Source organism: Carassius gibelio, chromosome B6 (genome assembly GCF_023724105.1).
Source record: "Carassius gibelio isolate Cgi1373 ecotype wild population from Czech Republic chromosome B6, carGib1.2-hapl.c, whole genome shotgun sequence".
Lineage (NCBI taxonomy): Eukaryota > Metazoa > Chordata > Actinopteri > Cypriniformes > Cyprinidae > Carassius > Carassius gibelio.
The window spans coordinates 1,327,153-1,349,281 of record NC_068401.1 but is presented as its reverse complement, the minus strand read 5'-3'; the positions used below and the strand labels follow the sequence as shown (position 1 = coordinate 1,349,281).

Here is a 22,129-nt window from a genome sequence, read left to right as displayed (position 1 = left end):
TCATGATCTCAAAATATTCTAACAAGTACACTCTCACTTTTCCAAGATACATATAACAATCAAAAAGGGAGATCCCTGCCCGAATTGAAGAGATGCACCACATGCTGCAAGGACTTTCACTTTTCATATATATATAATATATATATATATATATTCCAGTTGAATATGTTAAACAAATGTTTCTTATTTATCTCTCTCTGTCTCTCGCTCTCTCTTTCTCTAGAGTTGAAGCCTACAGCTGTTCTATCCATGCAGCAACTGATGGAAAAGGGGTTCACTTTGGTGCTGTTGTGATGTTGTCAGAGTTGTCAAGAGTTTGGACACACCTTCTCATTCAAAGAGTTTTCTTTATTTTCATGACTATGAAAATTGTAGAGTCACACTGAAGGCATCAAAACTGTGAATTAACACATGTGGAATTATATATGGAATTATATACATAACAAAAAAGTGTGAAACAACTGAAAATCTGTAATATTGTAGGTTCTTCAAAGTAGCCACCTTTAGCTTTGATTACTGCTCTGCACACTCTTGGCATTCTCTTGATGAGCTTCAAGAGGTAGTCACCTGAAATGGTCTTCAACAGTCTTGAAGGTGTTCCCCGAGAGATGCTTAGCACTTGTTGGCGCTTTCTCCTTCTGTCTGCGGTCCAGCTCACCCCTAAACCATCTGGATTGGGTTCAGGTCCGGTGACTGTGGAGGCCAGGTCATCTGGAGCAGCACCCCATCACTCTCCTTCTTGCTCAAATAGCCCTTGATGCCTTCAGTGTGACTCTACAATTTTCATAGTCATGAAAATAAAGAAAACTCTTTGAATGAGAAGGTGTGCCCAAACTTTTGGTCTGAACTATAATATATATATATATATATATATATATATATATATATATATATATATGTATGTATATATGTATATAAATAAACATTCTTGAATCATTCTTGTGTCTTGTCTTGCCTCTCAACAACTTTTAAAATATTGGCAGTAATTTAGTGACTCCATACACTGATTCCAACTTTAACTTACCTGATAATGAGCTAATTCACCTTAAGGAAGTGAATCAATATACTGTATAATTCAAGAGACTTTTTTCAAGACTTTTAAGGTTCTTCATTTTTTACAATTATTTTAACATTGATATACATCAATTTTACAAAATTGATACTTCATTTATATTTTGTGTAAATTCATGTTTAAATTTAAAATTGTGACTCAAAGCACACTTAGTAATTTAACTCTGCTGCATTTTGAATCAAAAATCACATTTAAAAACATGCTACTGAGATTAATATATTGATGCTATATACAAAGTAACGTGACTGCAAACTAAACCAACTGGAAACTAGAACTGCGTTCCTGAAACTGCAGCCATCGCTATATTGGTCAGTACGGTAGGTGGCGTTGTCAGGAAAAACTAGGGTCCTAGAACTGCGGTCCTGAATCTGCAGCCTCCGGTTGTGCAGGAACATACTATTGACCGCTGAGCGTCCGTCTGTCGACCGCCTGATCTGTGTACTCGCCAGGGGAAAAGGAGGCGTAAATTATCGATAACGAACGGAACACCGAACCGTTTGCGCAATTGCAGTGCTGGTTTATGACACGCGCTCTTTGGGACATTATACGCGGGAAAAAAGCAGCAGCTCTCGCGTGTTTGTTTGTCTAGTCCGTCGTGAGTACATGAATGTTAGATTTCAGCACCGTCCCGAGGACAGCGCGCGCTAGCATGTGTTTTTACTATAGTAAAACGGTGTAAACGCCAGTGTGTCGCGGAGATCAGCGCGGAATGGCGTCGCAGTGGATCGCGTTCATCGCTTTACTGTGGGGTGAGTTCAACAGTCTCATGTTTATTGTCCATCGGCTCCGTATAATCCCCGTCAAACCTCCGATAACACCCAGCTAACTAATATTATGCTAGCATGTTTTTTTGGAGATGGTACAATAATACAAAATTCTAAAGCTATACCGCTTATATTAAAGTTTTAGGTTAATATTAAGCTGTAGTACGTATTTATAGTAGTATTTCTTGAAGTAGTATGTAAATACAATTGGATAGCGATATGATAGTCATTCAAAGTTATATTGCAATGTTTTTAAATATGTAATAAAATACCATGTTTGTGTGTGTGTGTGTGTATGAAAGTATATATATATATATATATATATATATATATATATATATACACACGTTTAGCAGAGGCTTTTATCCAAAGTGACATGTATTTCATACAATATTTATTTTAATCGGTTCATGCATTAATTGGGAATCGAACCCGCAACCTTATTGTTGCAAGCGCCATACTCTACTAGATTATATTTTAAGGAAGTACCTTGGTGTATCATGTAAATACATTGTGCTTTGCCCGTTTGGTGCCGTATATATATCAATGTACTTTGTGTGTACAATTCATCAATCCTGAGTCTAGTTTATTTTTACAACCAATATTTGAAAGATTAAAACTATGTTATGCTCCTTATTTTGATGTTTCATTTTGGCATTGTCACAGGAGCTTTATACAATCATGTATTATGTTATGCACTTGGTAGATGCTTCTATCCAAAGCCACTTATATCGCATTTAAGATACACATTAACGTTTGACCAGTTCTCGCTTTGCTTTTCCTAGGAATCAAACCCATGACCTTTGGCTTTGCTAGTGTTTGAGCAACAGGAAAGCACAGTACCATTATACAGTACAGCAATCTTTTCATTTCCACACAGTGTTATACTGACATCATAATGTACGCATAATCCGTGCTGGATTTCCACTGGCCTGCTGCTCCGGTTGTGCTTTAATTACGCATCTGATCCGCTTATAGCTTCTGTTCTCTGGTCATGATGTGTGTGTGGTCGCTTCCCATGAGTCACGGAGACTAGACTGTCCTGCCAGCCAGAGAACACGTACAGAAATGACCGTAGTTTCCACCAAAATACAGTCGTTATTTGTAAATCTGATCTCTTTTCAATAGCAATTGGATTTGGGGCTACATTGAGTACTATGGTATTTTGGGTCTAAACAGTTTAGACTGGTAAATATTTGTGTTTGGAAACCTGTCAACACCTGTCTTGTTTTTCAGGTTATGATAAATGTTGTGGTTTGGTTTGTGGCAGGAGAAGTGAAGTCATGTCAACATGTAAACACTCAACCGCTTTACAATGGTTTAGTTTATCAGATGTTGTTTACATATCTGCATTCACAATCACCAGTCTGAGTCTGCTCAATAAGTGTAGGAAGGATTTGCATTGGATTCAGAAGTTTACTACTTGATTCCTAGTGTATGTCAAACCCAAAGAGCTTTAACTTGATCCAAAAACCCCAGCAAAGTTAGATCATGTCAATCATTTCAAGGTCTTAGATGTCCATTTATCAGATGTAATGCAATAGCTTAATATGGTTTTGACTGTCTGGTTTATTTCTGGTTCCTAAAGCAGAATGAGGATGTATGCAAATAACCCTCAGAAAGGTCTGCGAAATGACACACCTTATGAAAACGATAGGTTCAGCTGTGAGCTCACAGGTTGTAACACATGGGCGTAGACTGGCAGAATGGGATTAGTGTTCATTACTCTGACCCTTTCATTCAGAGACGCATTACAGCATGCTCAAACAAAGAGTGGGCATGAATAAACAATACTTAAGCCCTGTCCTGGGAATATGGGGCGGTGACGGTGCCCTCATTTAAGTGGGAATATTGTACAGTGTGCTAATTATTGATCTCATTCAGACAGCTACTTTGCATGTGTTGATTCCTTCCGTATAAAAAACTTTATGTATAAAGTACCAATAAAACAACCAAATTTGAAGTGCTTTACACATATACCAGAAATAAAACCACAACCAACATGACACGCCACATACCACTAAATATATATCAGTTCAGATTGAATTGTAGAAAATACATCTTTATATTAATTATAAAAATTGCAAATCTCATCATTTTTATAACAACCAACCATTCTGGCTTATTAATGATTTAATTTTCTAAAACAAGTTCCCGAGAGGAGATATGAAGAGAAATATCAGTATTTTTATTGTGTACTGTTTCCAATCAAGCTGTAATTTGGTGTAAGTATGCATAAAATGTTAAAATATTTTTGTAAGATTATATTTAGAATGCACCACATACTAAGTTGAAGATATGCAGTTTAGTTTCTAAAAGCGGCATAGGTGAAGAAACACCCGTACGTTATGAACAATCACTGTGTGTGTGTGTGTGTGTGTGGATAATTTTGTGTCTTCATATATTGAGATGCTTGAAAACACCACAAGCATCACATGTGCTTCAGTAGGTGTGAATTTCTTGTGCAATATTCCCATTTAAATGAGATGATTTGAGTTGGAAATATTGTGCAGTGTGAGCTAATTGATCAACCTCATTTGGAAAACCACTTTGCATGTATATTGATCCCGTTGGTTAACTTTCAGACTGATTAACATTTGTACTGTTTGTGTGTTTAGAGTCCCAGTTCTGTGTTTGCCGTGAGGTCACACTTCCCGCCGGGCCGCTGTATCGGGTCGCAGGTTTCTCCCTGTCCCTTCCCTGCACCGTTTCGGGATACGAAGGCCCGCGGACGCAGGATTTTGAGTGGTATCTGTACCGGGATGATGCTGGGGGTCGACAGATCGGTGTGGTGTCCACACGGGATGCAGGCTTTCCGTACGCACCGTTCCAAGGTCGCGTGGAGGTCGGCGAGGTTCGAGTCGAGAGGGATTCGGGCGACAAAGCCAGACTGATTATCCAGAGGCTGCATTCAGACGATCAGGGCCGCTACGAGTGTTACACGCCCAGCACTGACACCCGCTTCCTAGGGAACTACAGCTCATCAGTGGTGGTCAAAGGTAGGTGGTGAATCAGAAACAAATGACAAAAACAAGTAACGTTATTAATTGTGCATGAGGGAAATGCGTATTGGGGTTTCTGCAGGTCTTAAAGGCATAGTTCACCCAAAAAAAATAATTCTGTTATTAAAAACCGTCTAGAGATGCACGAATTGAAATTTTTTTGCACATTTTCCGATTTTTGTTAGTGATATGAACCGATAATTTTAGATATTTTCTAAGAGCTATAATTGGCAGCATATACAAAAAGAAAAATACTTTTTTTCAATCCAAAGTTTTATTTTCATAAAAAACACAAGTAAAAAGCCATAAAAAACAGCACAAATAAATGCAATAGACTAAAGAAAGCTATGAAACTAAGTTTTTCAGGTTAAGTATGTTTTTATTCAAGTAAGAAATACTACATAAATTATAGTAATCAAATGTAAATTTTTATAAAAAATTTAATTTCTGTGGACTTGAAAAAAATTAAATGCTTATAAAACATTTTCAGGTAATTTTCTTTATAAATGATTCTCATGAATTTGTTTTTTATTTCCGCAGTGATTCCCGACACGCTGCTTATAACACATTCTCGCATTCTGAGCGGCCAACCTGTTATCGAAGGCACGGAGCTTCAGCTGACGTGCGCCGCGTCCGTCCAATCGGATCAGCACACTCACGTGTCCGTCACTTTCGGCGTGCGCACCAGCAGGGGGGCGGAGTCTCAGGGACACAACCTGAGAGAGATCATCGCTGTCGACCGTGAGCTGCGTGTGACGCCGGGCCGCAGCGGCTCCTACGGGAAGAGATACGGAGACGGAGAGATCGCTGTGGAGAAGCGGAGAGGAGATGGAGGCCGGGATCAGTACGTGCTGAAGATGAGCGCTCTGGCACCCGAGGATTCTGGGTCGTATTTCTGTGAAGCTGCGCAGTGGATCAGAGATCCGGATGGCAAATGGGAACGCATCGCACAGAGGACCATGGAGCTCGGGAATCTCACCGTTCAACCGCTCGGTTAGAAACATTTACATTTAGGCATTTTATTCGGTGCTTTTTATCCAAATGAGGACAAAAGAAGCCAACAAAAGAGCAATACATTTACATTTAGTCATTTAGCAAACTTATTAAAATGTATTTTATAAAATAATATGGACACGTAGCAAGTTTTTTTTTTCATATAGTAAATAAAAAGAAAACAAGTCGATAAAATAAAAAATAATAAAATAGAAAACAGTTTTAGAGCATCTCTCTTTTTTTATTTTTCGAAAAGAATAGAAAAATATTTGAGAACATTGGAAAATGATCCTGTTTTCAGGCAAGACAGCAATTTTTTTTTTAAAAAGTTAAATATTTTTTACCTTAATACTTGATTATTTTTTATTTTAGTCGAACATTACTATTCAGTTAGTTTTAGTGATATTAATTAATTATTAGTTATATTAATATTTTATAAAAAAATTTTTTGGGTAAATTTAATCAAAATAGTTATATTATCAATATACAAATATATGTATTAATAATGATATCAGTAATTATATCATTTATATATGCTATAGTTTTATTAATAAATATAAACAATTAGTAAATACAAATAAAATTTCTATTGTAAAATAAAATACTAATAAAATTTATTATTATGAAATATATTAATATATGAATTATTATTTAGGATTGCAAAGGGATGGAAAATTTTGCGTATATTTCCAGAAACTTTCCAAAAAGATATGAAAGTTCGCAAAATTTTTGGAATGTTTCTGAAATTTGCTGGAAGTTTTCCATCTATTTTCAATATAAAATATTGAGTTAATATTTTACTTTAAAATACAAATATTGCTATAATAGGGCTGGGACAATGTGTCGAGGTCATCGATGACGTCGATGCAAAAAATACGTTGACGCAAAATATGCGCATCGATTCGACGTCCTGTTTATATTTCTCTAAAAAAACGTTTGCAAAACGTTTGCCTTATGTGCGCTGAATCAACATTCTGTCCAACGTTATATAACCAATCCAGGGGTTTTTCTGCATTGATCTTTTTTTTGGGCGGCTGTCAAAGCCTCATTTGATCGTGAGTGATGTCTTTGACAGGGCGCGTACGAGAGAGAGCCCGGGCTGCGCGCGCACACTCACAGTCATCAAACAACACGAGTGCTTCTTGCTCTCTCTCTCCCTTGTGCATATTAATCAAAATCATTGGGTCCTCGGTACCACCGGTACTTAAAGAAACCTGGTACCATCACATTTTAATTTTTTTAGTACCGACTTGGTACCGAAGTACCGGTTCTTTTGACAACACTACATGGAAACTTTCCAAAAAGTTTGCAAAATTTTAGGAATGCTTTTGAAATTGCTGGAAATTTTCCACCTATTTGAATAAAATATTTTACTGCAAAATACAAATACTATTATTGTTGTTATTTTATTGGTATATAATCACAACATTTTGGCCAAAAAAAAATTCTCAAGCATGTTTTGTGTGCTTGTACTCCAACTAAATTTTAGTGCATCATCAATGTTTACTGACCTATTGACCTGAGCAGCAGCATTAAGAAGTGTGGGATAGTCTCTATATAAAGCTCAGAGAGTGTGAGAGTGCTGCTCTAGTCATTATGAATGTAATAAGCAGTCTGTTGTTGCTGTGTCTCCCAGCGGACACTCTGAGCATTCGCTCCATCCCGGAGGGTGATGTCTCTCTGCGTCCCGGCGCTCCGCTCCATCTCCGCTGTCAGGTGTCCGGCGTGGGCTCGTGGAAGCGCTCGGCGCTGCTGGTGCAGTGGATGCGGCGCGGGCCGGCGGGGGGCGGAGAGCTGGAGGTGGTGCGTGTGGATCCTGACGGTGTGGTGGTGTGGGGTGATGATCTCAGCAGGGCTGGAGGAGGCAGCATGGAGAAGGAGGGCGACGGGAGCTTCTCTCTACACCTGTTCTCCGTTCACCCGTCTGACGCCGGACTCTACCGCTGCGCTGTGAGCGTCAACGCCGGGAGGAAGACTCCAGCGCCGGACAGTCCAGCCACGATCATAGAGAGGTCAGACTGGGTCACTGTCAGCCTGAAGACTGAAGGTGCGTCAGGAACTGTCTATGCACGCTTTACGTTTATGAGTGCATAGAAATAGTGCTGGCTGATATATTAAAGGGGAGATCAGAAACAAAATTCACCTTTGCTTGGTGTTTGAACATAAATGTGTGTTGGCAATGAGTGTACACCACCACCCTATACAGTGGCATGCAAAAGTTTGTGAACCCCTTGCAGAAAATGTGAATAATTTTAACAAAATAAGAGAGATCATATTAAATGCATGTTATTTTTTGTTCAGTACTGTCCTGAGTAAGATATTGTACATAAAAGATGTTTACACTTAGTCTACAACACAAAAAAAAAAAATTGTATTTTGTGTTCTGGGAAACATACAAGTACCTTCTGATGGAAACAAAATAAGAAACATTTTGCTATCTTCGTGTTAATGCAATCCAACTCTTAATGCATCTTGTTTCCTTCTGGAGCATCAGTGAATGTACAATATATAACTCAGGAAAGAACTAAATTAAAAATAGCATGCATTTAGTACGATCTCTCTTATTTGGTTTAAATTATTCACATTTTCACAGATTCTGCAAGGGTTCCCAAAACTTTTGCATGCCACTATAATTATAAAAAAAAACACCCAGTCCTTTTTTCTTTTTCAAATCATAAGTAGGGATGAATTGATCCGATACTCAATATCGGTATCGGTTCCGATATCGGTTAGACGAGACCGATAGCGTGTAATATTGTGTTATTGTTAAGCCCCACGAGCTCATAGAGTCAAAGTCCAAGTGTACTAAAGCCGTTCCATACTTTAATGTGAGGTACAGATAAATGTTTACGTTTTATTCTTCTCTCTGCTGCGGCTGTATGTCATCCTCCATTCAAGAATCAAACTTAAACCTGTCATGATAGCAACTTTTTGTTATGCGATATATTACCTTAGGAAAATTTGGCTCTAAGAAATATTATTGCAATTTTAAAGACGACTGAATATATATCTTCATAATGTAATCGCATAATAATGCATAGAAGGCCTACACACTTCCAAACACATTTTTAATTCTTAAGAATATTTAGATCGTAACTCGCAGCTAAACAGATGAGACTTTAATGTTTTAATCTCTTCTGGAAGCTCTTGCTGCTAAATTATCCACTAACCGAGTTTATAACCGTTTTTTTGATGTGTATGTGTCCGTACAGAGGTGCGTGTGTCTGCTAGCATTGATCTGCCGCGGCGTCCGCTCCTGAAGCGCGGCAGCACCGTCACGCTGCTCTGTAACGTCTCTGTGGACTCAAGCGGAGCGTCACGCGTCGAGGTGCAGTGGCTCCAGACGCCGTCTCTCTCTGAGGACCGCGGAGTCCTGCTCCTAGCGACTCTGAGCTACGACGGTCTGACGCGCATCTACAGCAACAGCAGCGAGCTGAGCGTGGACCGTGTGTCCACCGGCTGCTTCAGGATGAGGATCTTCTCGGCCGCTGAGGAGGATCAGGGACACTATCAGTGTCGAGCGCAGGTTTGGGCGCAGGATCCACGAGGAGGATGGTACAGCACCGGCGCTGAAGCCCAGTCTGTGAGCGTTCACCTGTACCTGTACGCACGAGGTGAGATCATCAGACGACAGGAAGCAGGAAGGAGTCTGTACAGGAAGAGGTTTTAAAGATTTAGATGCCAAGGACTCCCAAACATAACGTCCCTCTTTCTAAAATATAAAGGCATCTTTATTATCTTACTGTTTATATTGTTCTTTTAACCTTTAAATTCATATATTTGTTTTATGTAAAATTTGCAATTTGTTAAAATGTTATATGGAAATATATCTATAATTTTATTTATTTAATTAAAAAAAAAAAATAATAATAATAATAGCTTCTAACCTAAGGTTTGCACCTAGTTATGTAAATTAGCCTCTCCCCATATAATACACATTTTCATATTACAATAAAAAATGTATTGAATATATCTCAAATCAATCAATATATATGTATATTAGTTATACATTTTAAATAAATTTAATACATTTTAAATATATATTTTTTTAATTTAAATTTATACATTTTAGAATAAAATATTAATATTTTTCAGGGTTTTTTTTCAATATAAATATTTACTTTATATTTGTTTTTATGTGCACACATTAAATTTGAAAGCACTAAATATGTTTTATATATTCTTTTTTAACCCATTTGTTTACTTTTTTAACAATATATATATATATATATATATATATATATATATATATATATATATATATATATATATATATATATAATTACACACACATACATTTTAGAATATAATATATTTATTTATATAATTATATATATTTATATAATTATTTTATATACTTTTATTTATTTTTTCATATGTGCACAATACATTTGAAAGCACTAAAATGCATTTCATATATTCTTTTTTCCTTAATTTTTTGTGAACCCCATTTTGGAAAAATTTCTTGCTTTCTTGCTTTGCGTCAGAAATTCTTGCGTTCACTACAGAACATACATTTAGCCGAGCATCTCGTTATTGACCAGCTTTGAATGATTTTCTCCACAGTCACTGATCTGCTGCTCTTACCTCTCGTGATCGGCGTGTCTTCGGCGCTGTTCGTGGGAATCCTGATCATCGCCACTGTGACGTGCTGCTTCATGAGCAGACTGGCCAGACAGCGCTCACGCATACGCAAGTAGGAAGATGAGAGAGACTCATGGAAAAACAGTTGCATTTACACAAACACATCTAAATCCTCTTCAAGCTGTGACGTTGTGAATTGCACGGTTTCTATTCACTCCACTGTTGAATATTAATTTCTCTGTGCATTTGCTTGAGATGAATGAAAGGACTCAGTGCAGGTATGTTTAGGAGAACCACTAATAATAATCGCACAGATGTCCAGCACTGAAATCACTCATAATTCAACTGAATATTTCTTCGTATAAAACACTTTTACAGCACTTTTATGGCATGCCATATTTTTTTCATCTTTTCACTTTTTGTAATAGAATGAAATGCATTGAATATCCTTCAGTTCCAGTGAAATGGGAGCGAATCCGTCTCTAGTGCACGCTTGTTTTTCAGTGACGTGTTCATAAAGTTACTTCATTCTTATGTTCATTCATGCAAATGGAGAAATTCACTCTGAAATGTCTGGCTAAGATTTTACCCTAAAACCTAAAGGAAAACATTTTTATTTTATTTTTATTTCATAACACTTTCATGAAAATTAAGCAAATTTACAAACCAAATTTCCATTTCCATAATGCATTCTGTCTGGACATTGTGATGTGTATATATTATCTTGAATTCAGTACAGCAAATCATTGTACTAAATGTACATAAAGTAATTTAAAAAAAAAAAAAGTGGATTTTTGTAACTGAAATTTTTTTTAATTGAAAATTCGATTTTTTTTTTTATTACAGTAATGAATATTGTAGGTAAAAAAAATTGTTGAATATTGTGGGAAATGCATAAAGTCATCACAAGACCCCCCCTTGCCCCTTCTTTATATTTTAGGGTCTAACACGGCCCGGACATTTCTTGCTGGATTTGTGAGATTCATCTGAATTACATGAAATAAATATGAATAGAAATTGAAAATCATCCCAATGTTAAAAGCTGATTTTATTCTGCAATTGAACTGTTTTGTGGGTTTTTCTGGGTCCTTCCACTAAACAGGTGCCTTTATGTCCCTCCTAACATCTGAATAACATCTGAGTTTGTGTTTCCAGGTTAAAATCTTGTGCTATTCTCTGCCAAGGAGCAGCAAATGTCTCCTCTTTAATCAATATTTGATATTTCGATTGTATCGCAGAAGGATACAATGTAACATGCTCAAACCTGTGACTCTTTTTTTTTAATATAGTGAATTATTTTTGAAAAATGTCTATTTTTAGCAATCTCACCCACTAATCCTGTGCCATAGTTATATTCCAGCATTGATTAATATTTATTAATTTAGCTTGAGATGCAGTTAACACACTCTCTGTTTAGTTTGCTGTAAAAAGCAGCGTTTCATAGAACGACCCATTAGAAGAAGTAGAGTTTTGAAGAAATGTCTGGATGTGGTGTTTCTCCAGCAGACGGTAGCTTAGATAAATGGACTTGAATCATGATTGTGATGTTCACACTCTCTCTCTCTCTCTCAGTTTGAGGAGAAAGGGAGCGTGTGTTTCACTGCTTATTTACAGCGTTCAGACGCTGAGATCTGATTTATCCTCTTACTCCACGTGACTAAACGCTGAGAGCTGGATATTAATCCTTGTTTAATGTCTGAAACCTCTCGTATATAACGCTGTGTTCATCTGTTCTCTGTGCTCTTCATTTACACTGCAGCGTTTACTCCAGAGCCGCCCAAACTTTAGAAAACACAGGACTCTGGGGGAAAGTCCAAATATATTACATTGTATTCAGTTTAATAGAATTATTTTGTTTATATTTTTAATGAAATTTACTTGTTGTTATTTTTATTTTATTTTATTTTAATGCAAAAGTGTGTGTGTGTGTGTGTGTGTGTGTGTGTGAGAGAGAGTGTGTGTGTATCTGTGTGTGAGAGAGTGTGTGTGTGTGAGAGAGAGAGAGTGTGTGTGTGTGTGAGTGAGTGTGTGTGTATCTGTGTGAGAGATAGAGAGTGTGTGTGAGAGTGAGTGTGTGTGAGAGAGAGAGAGTGTGTGTGTATCTGTGTGAGAGAGAGTGTGTGTGTGTGAGAGAGAGAGAGAGTGTGTGTGTGTGTGTGAGTGAGTGTGTGTGTATCTGTGTGAGAGATAGAGAGTGTGTGTGAGAGTGAGTGTGTGTGAGAGAGAGAAAGTGTGTGTGTGTGTATCTGTGTGTGTGAGAGAGAGAGAGAGAGAGAGTGTGTGTGTATCTGTGTGTGAGAGAGTGTGTGTGTGAGAGAGAGAGTGTGTGTGTGTGCGTGTGTGTCTCTCTCTCTTTATAGATAGATAGATAGATAAAAGGATTTTGTTTAATCAAATTGGCTTATGTAATTTTTTTGTTGTTTTTGTTTTTTAATGCAAAAAAGCAGCAAAAACTAAAAGATAATTTAGAAATGAATAAATGCTTTAATGGTTTGTTTTTCCCTCCTCTCAAGTAATAACACGACCAAATCAAAGGCCCAGGTTTGGGCATCTCTCTCTGTCATGAATCCTGCATCAAACGCTCAAGTGTTGTATGTTGTCAATCACAAACCGTGCTGTATCCCTCCTGCTCTTCTCTCTGATTGAAATGATCAAGATCAAATGTTTCAAACACCAACTTCTGTTTTCCCTTTTCATGTGCAGTATATAATATGCAGTAATGTGGTTTTGTAACTCTGTATGTTCTTGCATTTGTAAGGTTTTGTTTTTGTGTTGTGTTGATGGTGCTCGAGTTTCCTGAATAAAACACGTCCTGAAACGAGATGTCGGACTGTTATTTGGCACAAAGTAATGCACCTGCAATAACTGCAGAAGAAATCTTTTTATGCATTCATTCACTGTTTTTTTAACCCCTTGTGCTGCTGAAAAGCTTTTACCTAATTTGGTGTTTCTGGTCAAAAATGCCCAGCCTTTCAAAAATTGCTTGAAAATCAACCCTATTATCACCAAATCTTGGGTTCAATCAGTAATACTAGTAATGCATTATTTCTTTTCAGAAACAATTGTCACCAAAAATAAAATAAATTCGATGTTAAATGCTTGTTTTGTTTTTTAGTGCATTATAGATTTGCAACAATGTATTATAATGCATTAATGCTATGGCTACAATTATTCATGATATCATAGAAGGTTCATTACAATGCATAATTAATGCATTACAACAGCTACTTAAATTATTTGTCAAAATTTTTGCCAGTAGTCGCTCAAAAACATGAGTCATTTCCAAAACAGATCAAGTCCAATAACTGGTAACAGTGCATCTAAAAAAAAACACATTCCTGAGGAACTAGAAGCACTTCTTCACATTCAAACATACTTCCTATATAAATGCTATTCAGAAATAGGCTTAATTTGTTTCCCCTTCTCACTTCTTTTCTGCATTTCTGCATTTCTACTTCTGCACTTCTCTGGTTTATTCTTGAAACTTTTGCCCTTTCAGTATCAGCGGTTCTGTAGCTCTGTGGTGTTAAACTAGTGATCTTCTGCTTTTTTAAGTTGCTTTGTGTTGAAGCTTCTGCTAAATGACAGCATAAGCTAGCAAAGAGAAAACAGAAATGAAAGCATCTGAATATTAGATGCATTAGCTGCAAATAATTTTTACTGTCTTTCCACCTTCAAAACTTCAAGACAAGTATGTCTTTGCTGCATCTCAGTTAAACGAACATGAATTGCATGCACAGTAATGAACTAATAATGGATGGTTAAGGGGTTAAACAAACCAGAGGGACTGAAATGTGAAGGCTGTATTCAGGTTAATGCTTTATTTAAATCCACAACATACAGAAAAGTGGTTTGGATTCGGCTCTGATCTAAAAATGATTGCAAACAGAGAATTAAAGTCTTTCTATTTAAAACATTTGTTTAACATTTTGCAATTGTTATATTTATTGTGATTATTTGAGGAATGCACCATTTACATGGTTTATTTCATGAGGAAATCTTAAATTCATGACAGATAAAGTTTGCTGTTTGCTATTTCAGTCTTTAAAATGTTCATGTTTCATGCAATGTTTTGCCGCCTTTTTTGTGAAATTTGAGTAAATAAGTAAATTGTTCATACAACTTTTTATTTCTTTGTATCAACTCTACAAATATAGATGCACAGATAGATATATATTTTACCTTGTTTTGTAAGCTTAGATGGCCAGTTGTAAAAGCATTTATAACCTTAAAATATTATGCATTGTTACATTCATTAATATATATATATGAACATTCTGACATAATTATAATAATATTAATTATTAAAAAACGTTCCAACGAATACTTGAAGTGATCCTACAGTGCCACCTAGAGGACATTTTCAATTATTTATTTTATTTTATTATTTTTTTTGCCATTGGTACAGGTCTGTGATGTTTTTGTAATGTCTATTTCTTTAATTGTATAACTTTTCCTCCTTTGTCTTTACAGCAAGTGTTTTTTTTTTCTTTTTCTTTTTTTTTTTACTTTGAAACATGTAGAACTTCCTTTTTCTGGCCTCAAATTCAATCCATCTTAAAATCATAATTAAGACTTTTTGTTAGCCATTAGCGACTTTTTATGGGCTTCAATTTAAACATTGAATTTAAAGCTTAAGAACTCCAACTTTTTATACACAACATACTCCTAAATAATTGTTGAAAAAAATATTTTAGAAAAAAAATATTTTTTTTCAAAATTCTGAGGACATGCGCTCTATAAACAAGCAATTCAGACTTTTTCTCAGAATTATGATTAATATCCGTGTCTGTTATCTCACTATCCTGAGTCTCACACCTGCAGAGGAAAACATCTGAATTGTGAGATCAAAGTTGTATTAACCCTTTGTGATTTAAAAAAAAAAAATCTGGTATATTAAGGTACCAGTGTTTATAAATGAATCTCATAAAACATATATATATATATATTTTTTTAGATTAGATTAGATTCAACTTGATTGTCATTATGCGGAGCACAAATACAGAGCTGAGGAAATCCAGTTAGCATCAAACCAAAAGTGCAGGAACAGTTTTCTATACAGAGTAAGTGAAGCTATAACTCACAGTATGTACAGGAACAGAATATAAACAGGAGTGCAATGAACAGCAGCAGTGGTAATGAATGCAGATGGTAGTGTTAAACCGTATATAATCCATGCAAAATATGAGCAGTGCGAGATAATATTTATTTGTATTATATATTTGTATAGAAATAGTGAGACAGTGTCTCTTATTTCATCCAAAAAAGTCAACAAGAAAAAACTGATTACTTAAATGTTCCGAATTTTTTCAGTATTTTTTCATTGTGCATAAAAAATATAATTTACCTTTACATTTTTATTTTATCATTATTCTCAATGGTTAATCTCTTATTCTTCTAAATGTGTGATACTGTTTTATTTTTTAAGTAAAAATTACAATTTTTATTTAAATCATCAAAAATAATGACACAATTATCTATAAACACTCATTAAAAATATGACTGTTATTTTTATCATGTGGGAGGGAAATGTGATTATCAACAAGTAAACTATTTTTATTTAGTTTTTTAATATGACCTGGACATGCTTTTGATCTGTTTGTACAAGTGAAGTTTAACTGTGTTTTATATCTACTCATATTCATCTATATATACTTACAATAACAAAACACAAGTTCATGGACTGGATTCTCTTTATTGCAACTTTTTAATAGCAACAGATATAGTCATAAAAACACAGACGTGATTCTCTTTAATGAGAGGTTTTTAATGTCAAGTTCTAGCACAGGCCCTTTGTCCTTCATGCACGACAAAAACCAAGCACAAAAAACAGATTCTAACACATCCTCGTGTCCTATAAAGATCCTCAGCGTTATTCACATTTAGATGAGGCTTTTAAAACCAGCTTGAGATCTTCTGGAGCTCTGCATGAAGTCTTCATAGAGTTATGGACTTGTTAATAAAAAAATGCAACACTTAAATTATAACCTATGTATAATAATTTCATATATAGTTTTTAAAATATAATACAACTTTTAAATAGGCTGAAATTTATTTATATTTTTATTCATGGTGCAGAATGTCTAGAATTGTTACAGAGAAATCTACATTTTTACTCTCCGTCTGACTCCGTCTCATCCTGAATGGCAGATCAGGAGATGTAGAGAGGTCAAAGGTCAGACTCAAAGCAGGAGACCCTAGGTCATGTGATCAGAGGTCACACTTACTGATGTGTCTGATCACACGAGTTTAGAAGTTGATCATTTCTCAATCTGACTTGCACTTTTATATTTAATGTCAAAGTCTCTCTCTAGAGTTTGTTATTATTTGGTAAAATAATAGTTGTTTTCTTTATAGAGTGATACTAATAACATAAATAATGCATACAAATCAGCGCATACCAAACACACCGGCCCACAAAAGCTATTTTGTCATTTAAATATGAGTATAAAAATAGTTACAGCTACATAAAAAAAGCTACGGGATTTCATCATAACATCACATTAATGTCAGCATTGACGAACACCATCATACGCCGTTTCTGGGTTTATTTATCATATATTTCTACTGATACCGTATAAAGAATTGATTTCAAATGCTTATTTTTCATTAAAATAGTCATATGCATGGATAAATTCATCAATGCATTGTATAGGATTTTATTTTTAATAAAAGATAAATTATTTTATTGAATTCTAATTTAATCATTAATGCAATCTTTTAATCGGGCCACATTTATTAATGCATTATAAAAGCTTATTCAAATTAAATGTAATTATTGAATTAAATCACTCATTTTAATTTGATTGTGAATTTAAATTAATTATTTAATTTTAACACTTAGAAATTTTTTATTAAATTAAATGCGCAATTTTTTTTTTTTTTAATGTTTAGGTTAATCTTATCAATTTAAATTATTAAATTAAATTAAAATAAAATTATTAAATTAAATTATTTAATTACTTTCACTGTCTATGTAGTTTTTACTAATTCCTAATAATTATTTCTTTAAAAAGAGTAGGTAGTAATTGGTTTAAAGGCTTGTGGAAAATGGTTTATTGAAAACTCGTTTCATTTGAGTTTTCAGTTCACTTCGATCCGAGGTTTCATGACAGACGAGTTCATATTCATCACTGGATCTGCAGGCAACATGCAAATAAACAGAGAAAGATTCAGAAGAACAGGTCGCCTGCAGAGAAAGAGCAGAAAAGAAGACCACAGGGTGAATATTGTCTTGTTTTCCAGTAGAAGTATGTATTATTAAATCAAGATACAATTACAGCAAGAGCAGAGTCTTACGAAAGAATTGAGTTTATACTCAAAGCAATAAATATCTTTCAATGGGGTCAGAAAAAGCAACTGATTATTTGTCTGACTGCATTGGTTTAAGCATAAACTTATTTTATTAATGTATTTATTTTTGTTAAAAAAATTATTAATATTTTAATTATGGAATCTTTCCATCACAGAATTGAAATAAAGAAGGTATTTGTGACTCTTTTGTCTCACAATTCAGTTTTTTTAACCATAAAATAAAACAGAAAAAGTAATTGCATAATTCTGTCTTGCAATTTTATGTTTAAATCTTGTAATTATAGAATTGTGAGATAATTATAAAGAAAAAATGTTCAACACAAATAAAATGGACTTTTTATTTCACAATTCAGACTTTTACCTCACAGTTCTATGTTTAAATCTTGTAATAATAGAATTGTGTGATATTTACAAAGAAATGTTTTTTTTTTTAACCAGAAAATAAAACATAAAAAGGTTCTTTGGAGTTTTTATTTTACAATTTAGAAATTTTTCCTCACAATTCTGTTTAAATCTTGTAATAATAGAATTGTGATATTATTATTCTTAAAACATAAGAAGGTAATTTCATAATTCTGTCTTGCAATTATATGCTTTAATCTTGTTATAATAGAATTGTGAGATATTTATAATGAGAAAAAACTTTTTTTTTAATTTCACAGTTCAGACTTTTTCCCTCACAATTCTGTTTAAATCTTGTGATAATAGAATTGTGAAATTTTTTTAAAGATATGTTTTTTGGTTTTGTTTGCAACAAAATAAAACATCAAAGGGTAATTGCATAATTCTGTGTCTTGCAATTATAAGTTTAAATCTTGTAATAATAGAATTGTGAGATACATATTTTTGTTTTTTGCAACAAAATAAAACATAAGGTAATTTCATAATTCTGTCTTGCAATTATATGCTTAAATCTTGTTATAATAGAATTGTGAGATATTTATAAAGAAAGAAACACAAAAAATGTGACATTTTATTTCACAAGTTTGACTTTTTTCCTCACAATTCTGTTTAAATCTTGTGATAATAGAATTGTGAGATTTTTTTAAAGATATGTTTTTTGGTTTTGTTTGCAACAAAATAAAACATCAAAGGGCAATTGCATAAATCTGTGTCTTGCAATTCTAAGTTTAAATCTTGTAATAATAGAATTGTGAGAAATTTCTAAAGAAATGTTTTTTCGCACTACAAAACAATAATTACAACTTTTAATTTCACAATTCTGACTTTTTCTCTCACAATTCTATTTAAATCTTGTAATTATAGAATTGTGATATACATTTTATGTTTTTTAGGCAACAAAATAGAACATAAAAAAGGTAATTGTATAATTCTGGGTCTTGCAATTCTGTCTAAATCTTGTAATAATAGAATTGTGAGAAATTTCTAAAGAAAAAAATGTCCACCTCAAAATATTTGACTATTTCACAATTCTATTCTAAATCTTGTAATAATAGAATTGTGAGATATTTATAAAGAAATGTTTTTTTTTCGCATCACAAAATAATAATTACAACTTTTCATTTCACAATTCTGACTTTTTCCCTCACAATTCTATTTAATTCTTGTAATTATAGAATTGTGATACATTTTTTGTTTTTATTTTAGCAACAAAATAAAACATAAAAAGGTAATTGTATAATTCTGCGTCTTGCAATTCTGTCTAAATCTTGTAATAATAGAATTGTGAGATATTTATAAAGAAATGTTTTTTCTCCCACAACAAAACAATAATTGCAACTTTTCATTTCACAATTCTGACTTTTTCCCCACAATTCAAATATTTCTACTGGAAAACAGGACAAAAACACATAGACCGTTTGCATTTGAAATTAGTTTTTGTGTTCAGAATGTAAATGCTATGGTGTGTGTGTGTTCACCTGTGTGTTCAGCAGGCGGCGCGCTGCTCTTGAAGTGTGTGTGTGTGCTGGAGATGTTCTGCTGTCTCATCGCTGATGGCACAAAACATCATTAGATCATCAGCGTATTACAGTAAGTGCTGTACAGTCACACACACACACACACACACACACACACACACACACACACACACACACACACACACACACACACACACACTCATGCTCACCTGTTCTCATTCACATCTGTGGCATCTGCAGAAATAAGAAGCAATATGTTTTAAAACAAGTGTAGCAAGTATAACACACATTTATTATTATTATTATTAGTCTTTATATTAGGCGAGGAGCATCTGTGCATGTCCCAATCAGGTCCCATGCAGCCCATAATCTAGAAAGAGCAACTGCTGGTTTGATTCAGGTAATAGAAGTAAAGTGTGTTTACCGTTGTTGATGTTGGGTTTGTGTGTGGCCTCCGACAGCGCCCTGTTCACACGACACACAGAAGCACATCTTTTACATCAGCGGTGATAAAAATACACACAACTCGTGTCTAAAGTGAGCCAGAAACACTGCTGCTCACTTCTTCACTGGTTTTTCAGTGTCGCTGTTGAACATGGCATTGCTGAACGTGATTGGCTGATCCCTGCTGCGCACGAACATGTGATTGGTGGATAAGGAGGCGGGGTAATGTCCTGGGCGAATCGGTTTGGCTGAGGGGAAAACAGAATTAGAATATTGAATAATATCATTATTACATTTAAATGATAAGATTATATGTTATTTAATATACTTATTGTATTATTAGCATATTTAATATTGATTTGAGTTATTTAATTCTTAATTTACCCTAGTTATTTATAACTAGTTTTATTATGTATATTTAAATAGACACATGCATGTATATATTTCAGAAAAATAAGTTATGTTTATATATTAAATATATTTATATATTATACAATTCATATGAAAAAAATATATATATACACATGTAAATATTTTGAAAATATATACTGTATGTGTGTGTTTATATATATATATATATATATATATATATATATATATATATATACATAATAAATACATAATAAATACACAGTGCACATATAGTATATAAACATTTAGTTATTTATTTTGGATGCGATTAATCATTTGTTTATAATATTATAAATATGTTATTTAATAATAATATATATATATATATATATATATATATATATATATTCAAATCAATCAATAATTTACAAAATTACTCAATTAAATAATATTATAATGTTTGTTATATTCTTATCAATTAATGTTAATAATTTAACTTATAATTTTTTTACATTATGAATATTAATACATTAATATTAATATACAATAATAACTTTTAATATAATTATATATATATATATTTGTTATTCAATATATATAAGGCATTATAATTAATTAACAGTAGAATCATATTTAATAATCATGTTAATATAAAGGTTTTCTAGTATCTTAATCAAAGTTTTTTATATTTCTAGTTTTATATTTTATCTCATGGTATGATGAATCATTAGTATTTTAATATTTCATGACATGCTGAAATTTAACAAATATGTGTCTGATATACAACTATCCGAGGAAGCAAAAAAAATCTAAATATTGAGAAAATCATCTTTAAAGTTGTTCAAATGAATTCTTAGCAATGCAGATTACTAATCAAACATGAAGTTTTGATATATTTATGATAGGAAATGTACTAAATATCTTAATGGAAAATGATCTTTACTTAATACACATACTGTAATCTGATAAAGTCCATTTTTGTATAATATAGTTAATGAAATACTATACAACTGAAAGCTGCTTCATCTGATGCAGAGTGATAGTAAAGAGGATGCTTGAGATCATTGGTGGAGCCGGACTGACCGATGAGTGCAGCGTGAGGCCGTCGGAAGCCGTTCCTGACCCTCATGGCGTCTTTGATCCGCTCCACCTCCTGCTGGTATCTCCGGCGGTCCTTCATGGCTCCTTCTTTAGCGTCTGTCAGAGCGTCTTCCAGAGATCGAACCCGGTCCGCCGTGGAGCGAAGACGCTTCTCCAGCTTCGGAAGCTCACAGCGCAGATCTGCATTATCACGAACCAGCTGAGAGACCAACAAAATCAACACCAAACCCTCCTCAGTCACGAGATATCATGAACGTGTGTGTCCCTGGAGCACAAAACCAGTCAGAAGGAACAGTTTTCGAAATCTGAAGCTGAATAAATCATCTCTCATTGATGTGTGGTTTGTTCGGATCGAACAATATCTGTCTGAGACACAACTATTTGAAAATCTGGAATCTGAGGGAGCAAATAATCTAAATATTGAGAAAATCATCTTTAAAGTTGTTCAAATCAAGTTCTTAGCAATGAATATTACTAATCAAAAATAAAGTGTTGATATATTTAAGGTAGGAAATATACTAAATATCTTATATGCAAAGCTTCGTTTTGTAAGAGATGCAAGGCATTTTGTATTTTGTGCGTGCAATTATTTGATTTGAGTGTAAAGTAAAAAAAAAACAGTGA

The 22,129-nt window shown here is 33.9% G+C and overlaps 2 protein-coding genes across 2 annotated transcripts in view; one reads left to right on the top strand and one right to left on the bottom strand.

Annotated features, from left to right (window-relative positions):
* Positions 1-1,448: 1,448 nt before the first annotated feature.
* LOC127960177 (immunoglobulin superfamily member 8) lies at positions 1,449-13,236 on the top strand. The gene is made up of 6 exons (XM_052559773.1): positions 1,449-1,821; positions 4,455-4,835; positions 5,379-5,831; positions 7,468-7,878; positions 9,044-9,445; positions 10,398-13,236. The coding sequence occupies exons 1-6, from the start codon at positions 1,782-1,784 to the stop codon at positions 10,529-10,531; spliced, it is 1,821 nt and encodes a 606-aa protein (XP_052415733.1). The 5' UTR covers positions 1,449-1,781; the 3' UTR covers positions 10,532-13,236.
* Positions 13,237-16,090: 2,854 nt separating this feature from the next.
* Positions 16,091-22,129, bottom strand: part of kif5ab (kinesin family member 5A, b) — a 29,418-nt gene continuing 23,379 nt past the window's right edge. The window contains exons 24-29 of the mRNA XM_052558100.1: positions 21,488-21,704; positions 20,172-20,301; positions 20,034-20,074; positions 19,819-19,843; positions 19,610-19,681; positions 16,091-17,604 (exon numbers count right to left, since the gene is read on the bottom strand). Coding sequence (XP_052414060.1) covers positions 19,618-19,681; positions 19,819-19,843; positions 20,034-20,074; positions 20,172-20,301; positions 21,488-21,704 — 477 coding nt within the window. The 3' untranslated portion in view covers positions 16,091-17,604; positions 19,610-19,617. The remainder of the gene's footprint in view (positions 17,605-19,609; positions 19,682-19,818; positions 19,844-20,033; positions 20,075-20,171; positions 20,302-21,487; positions 21,705-22,129) is intronic.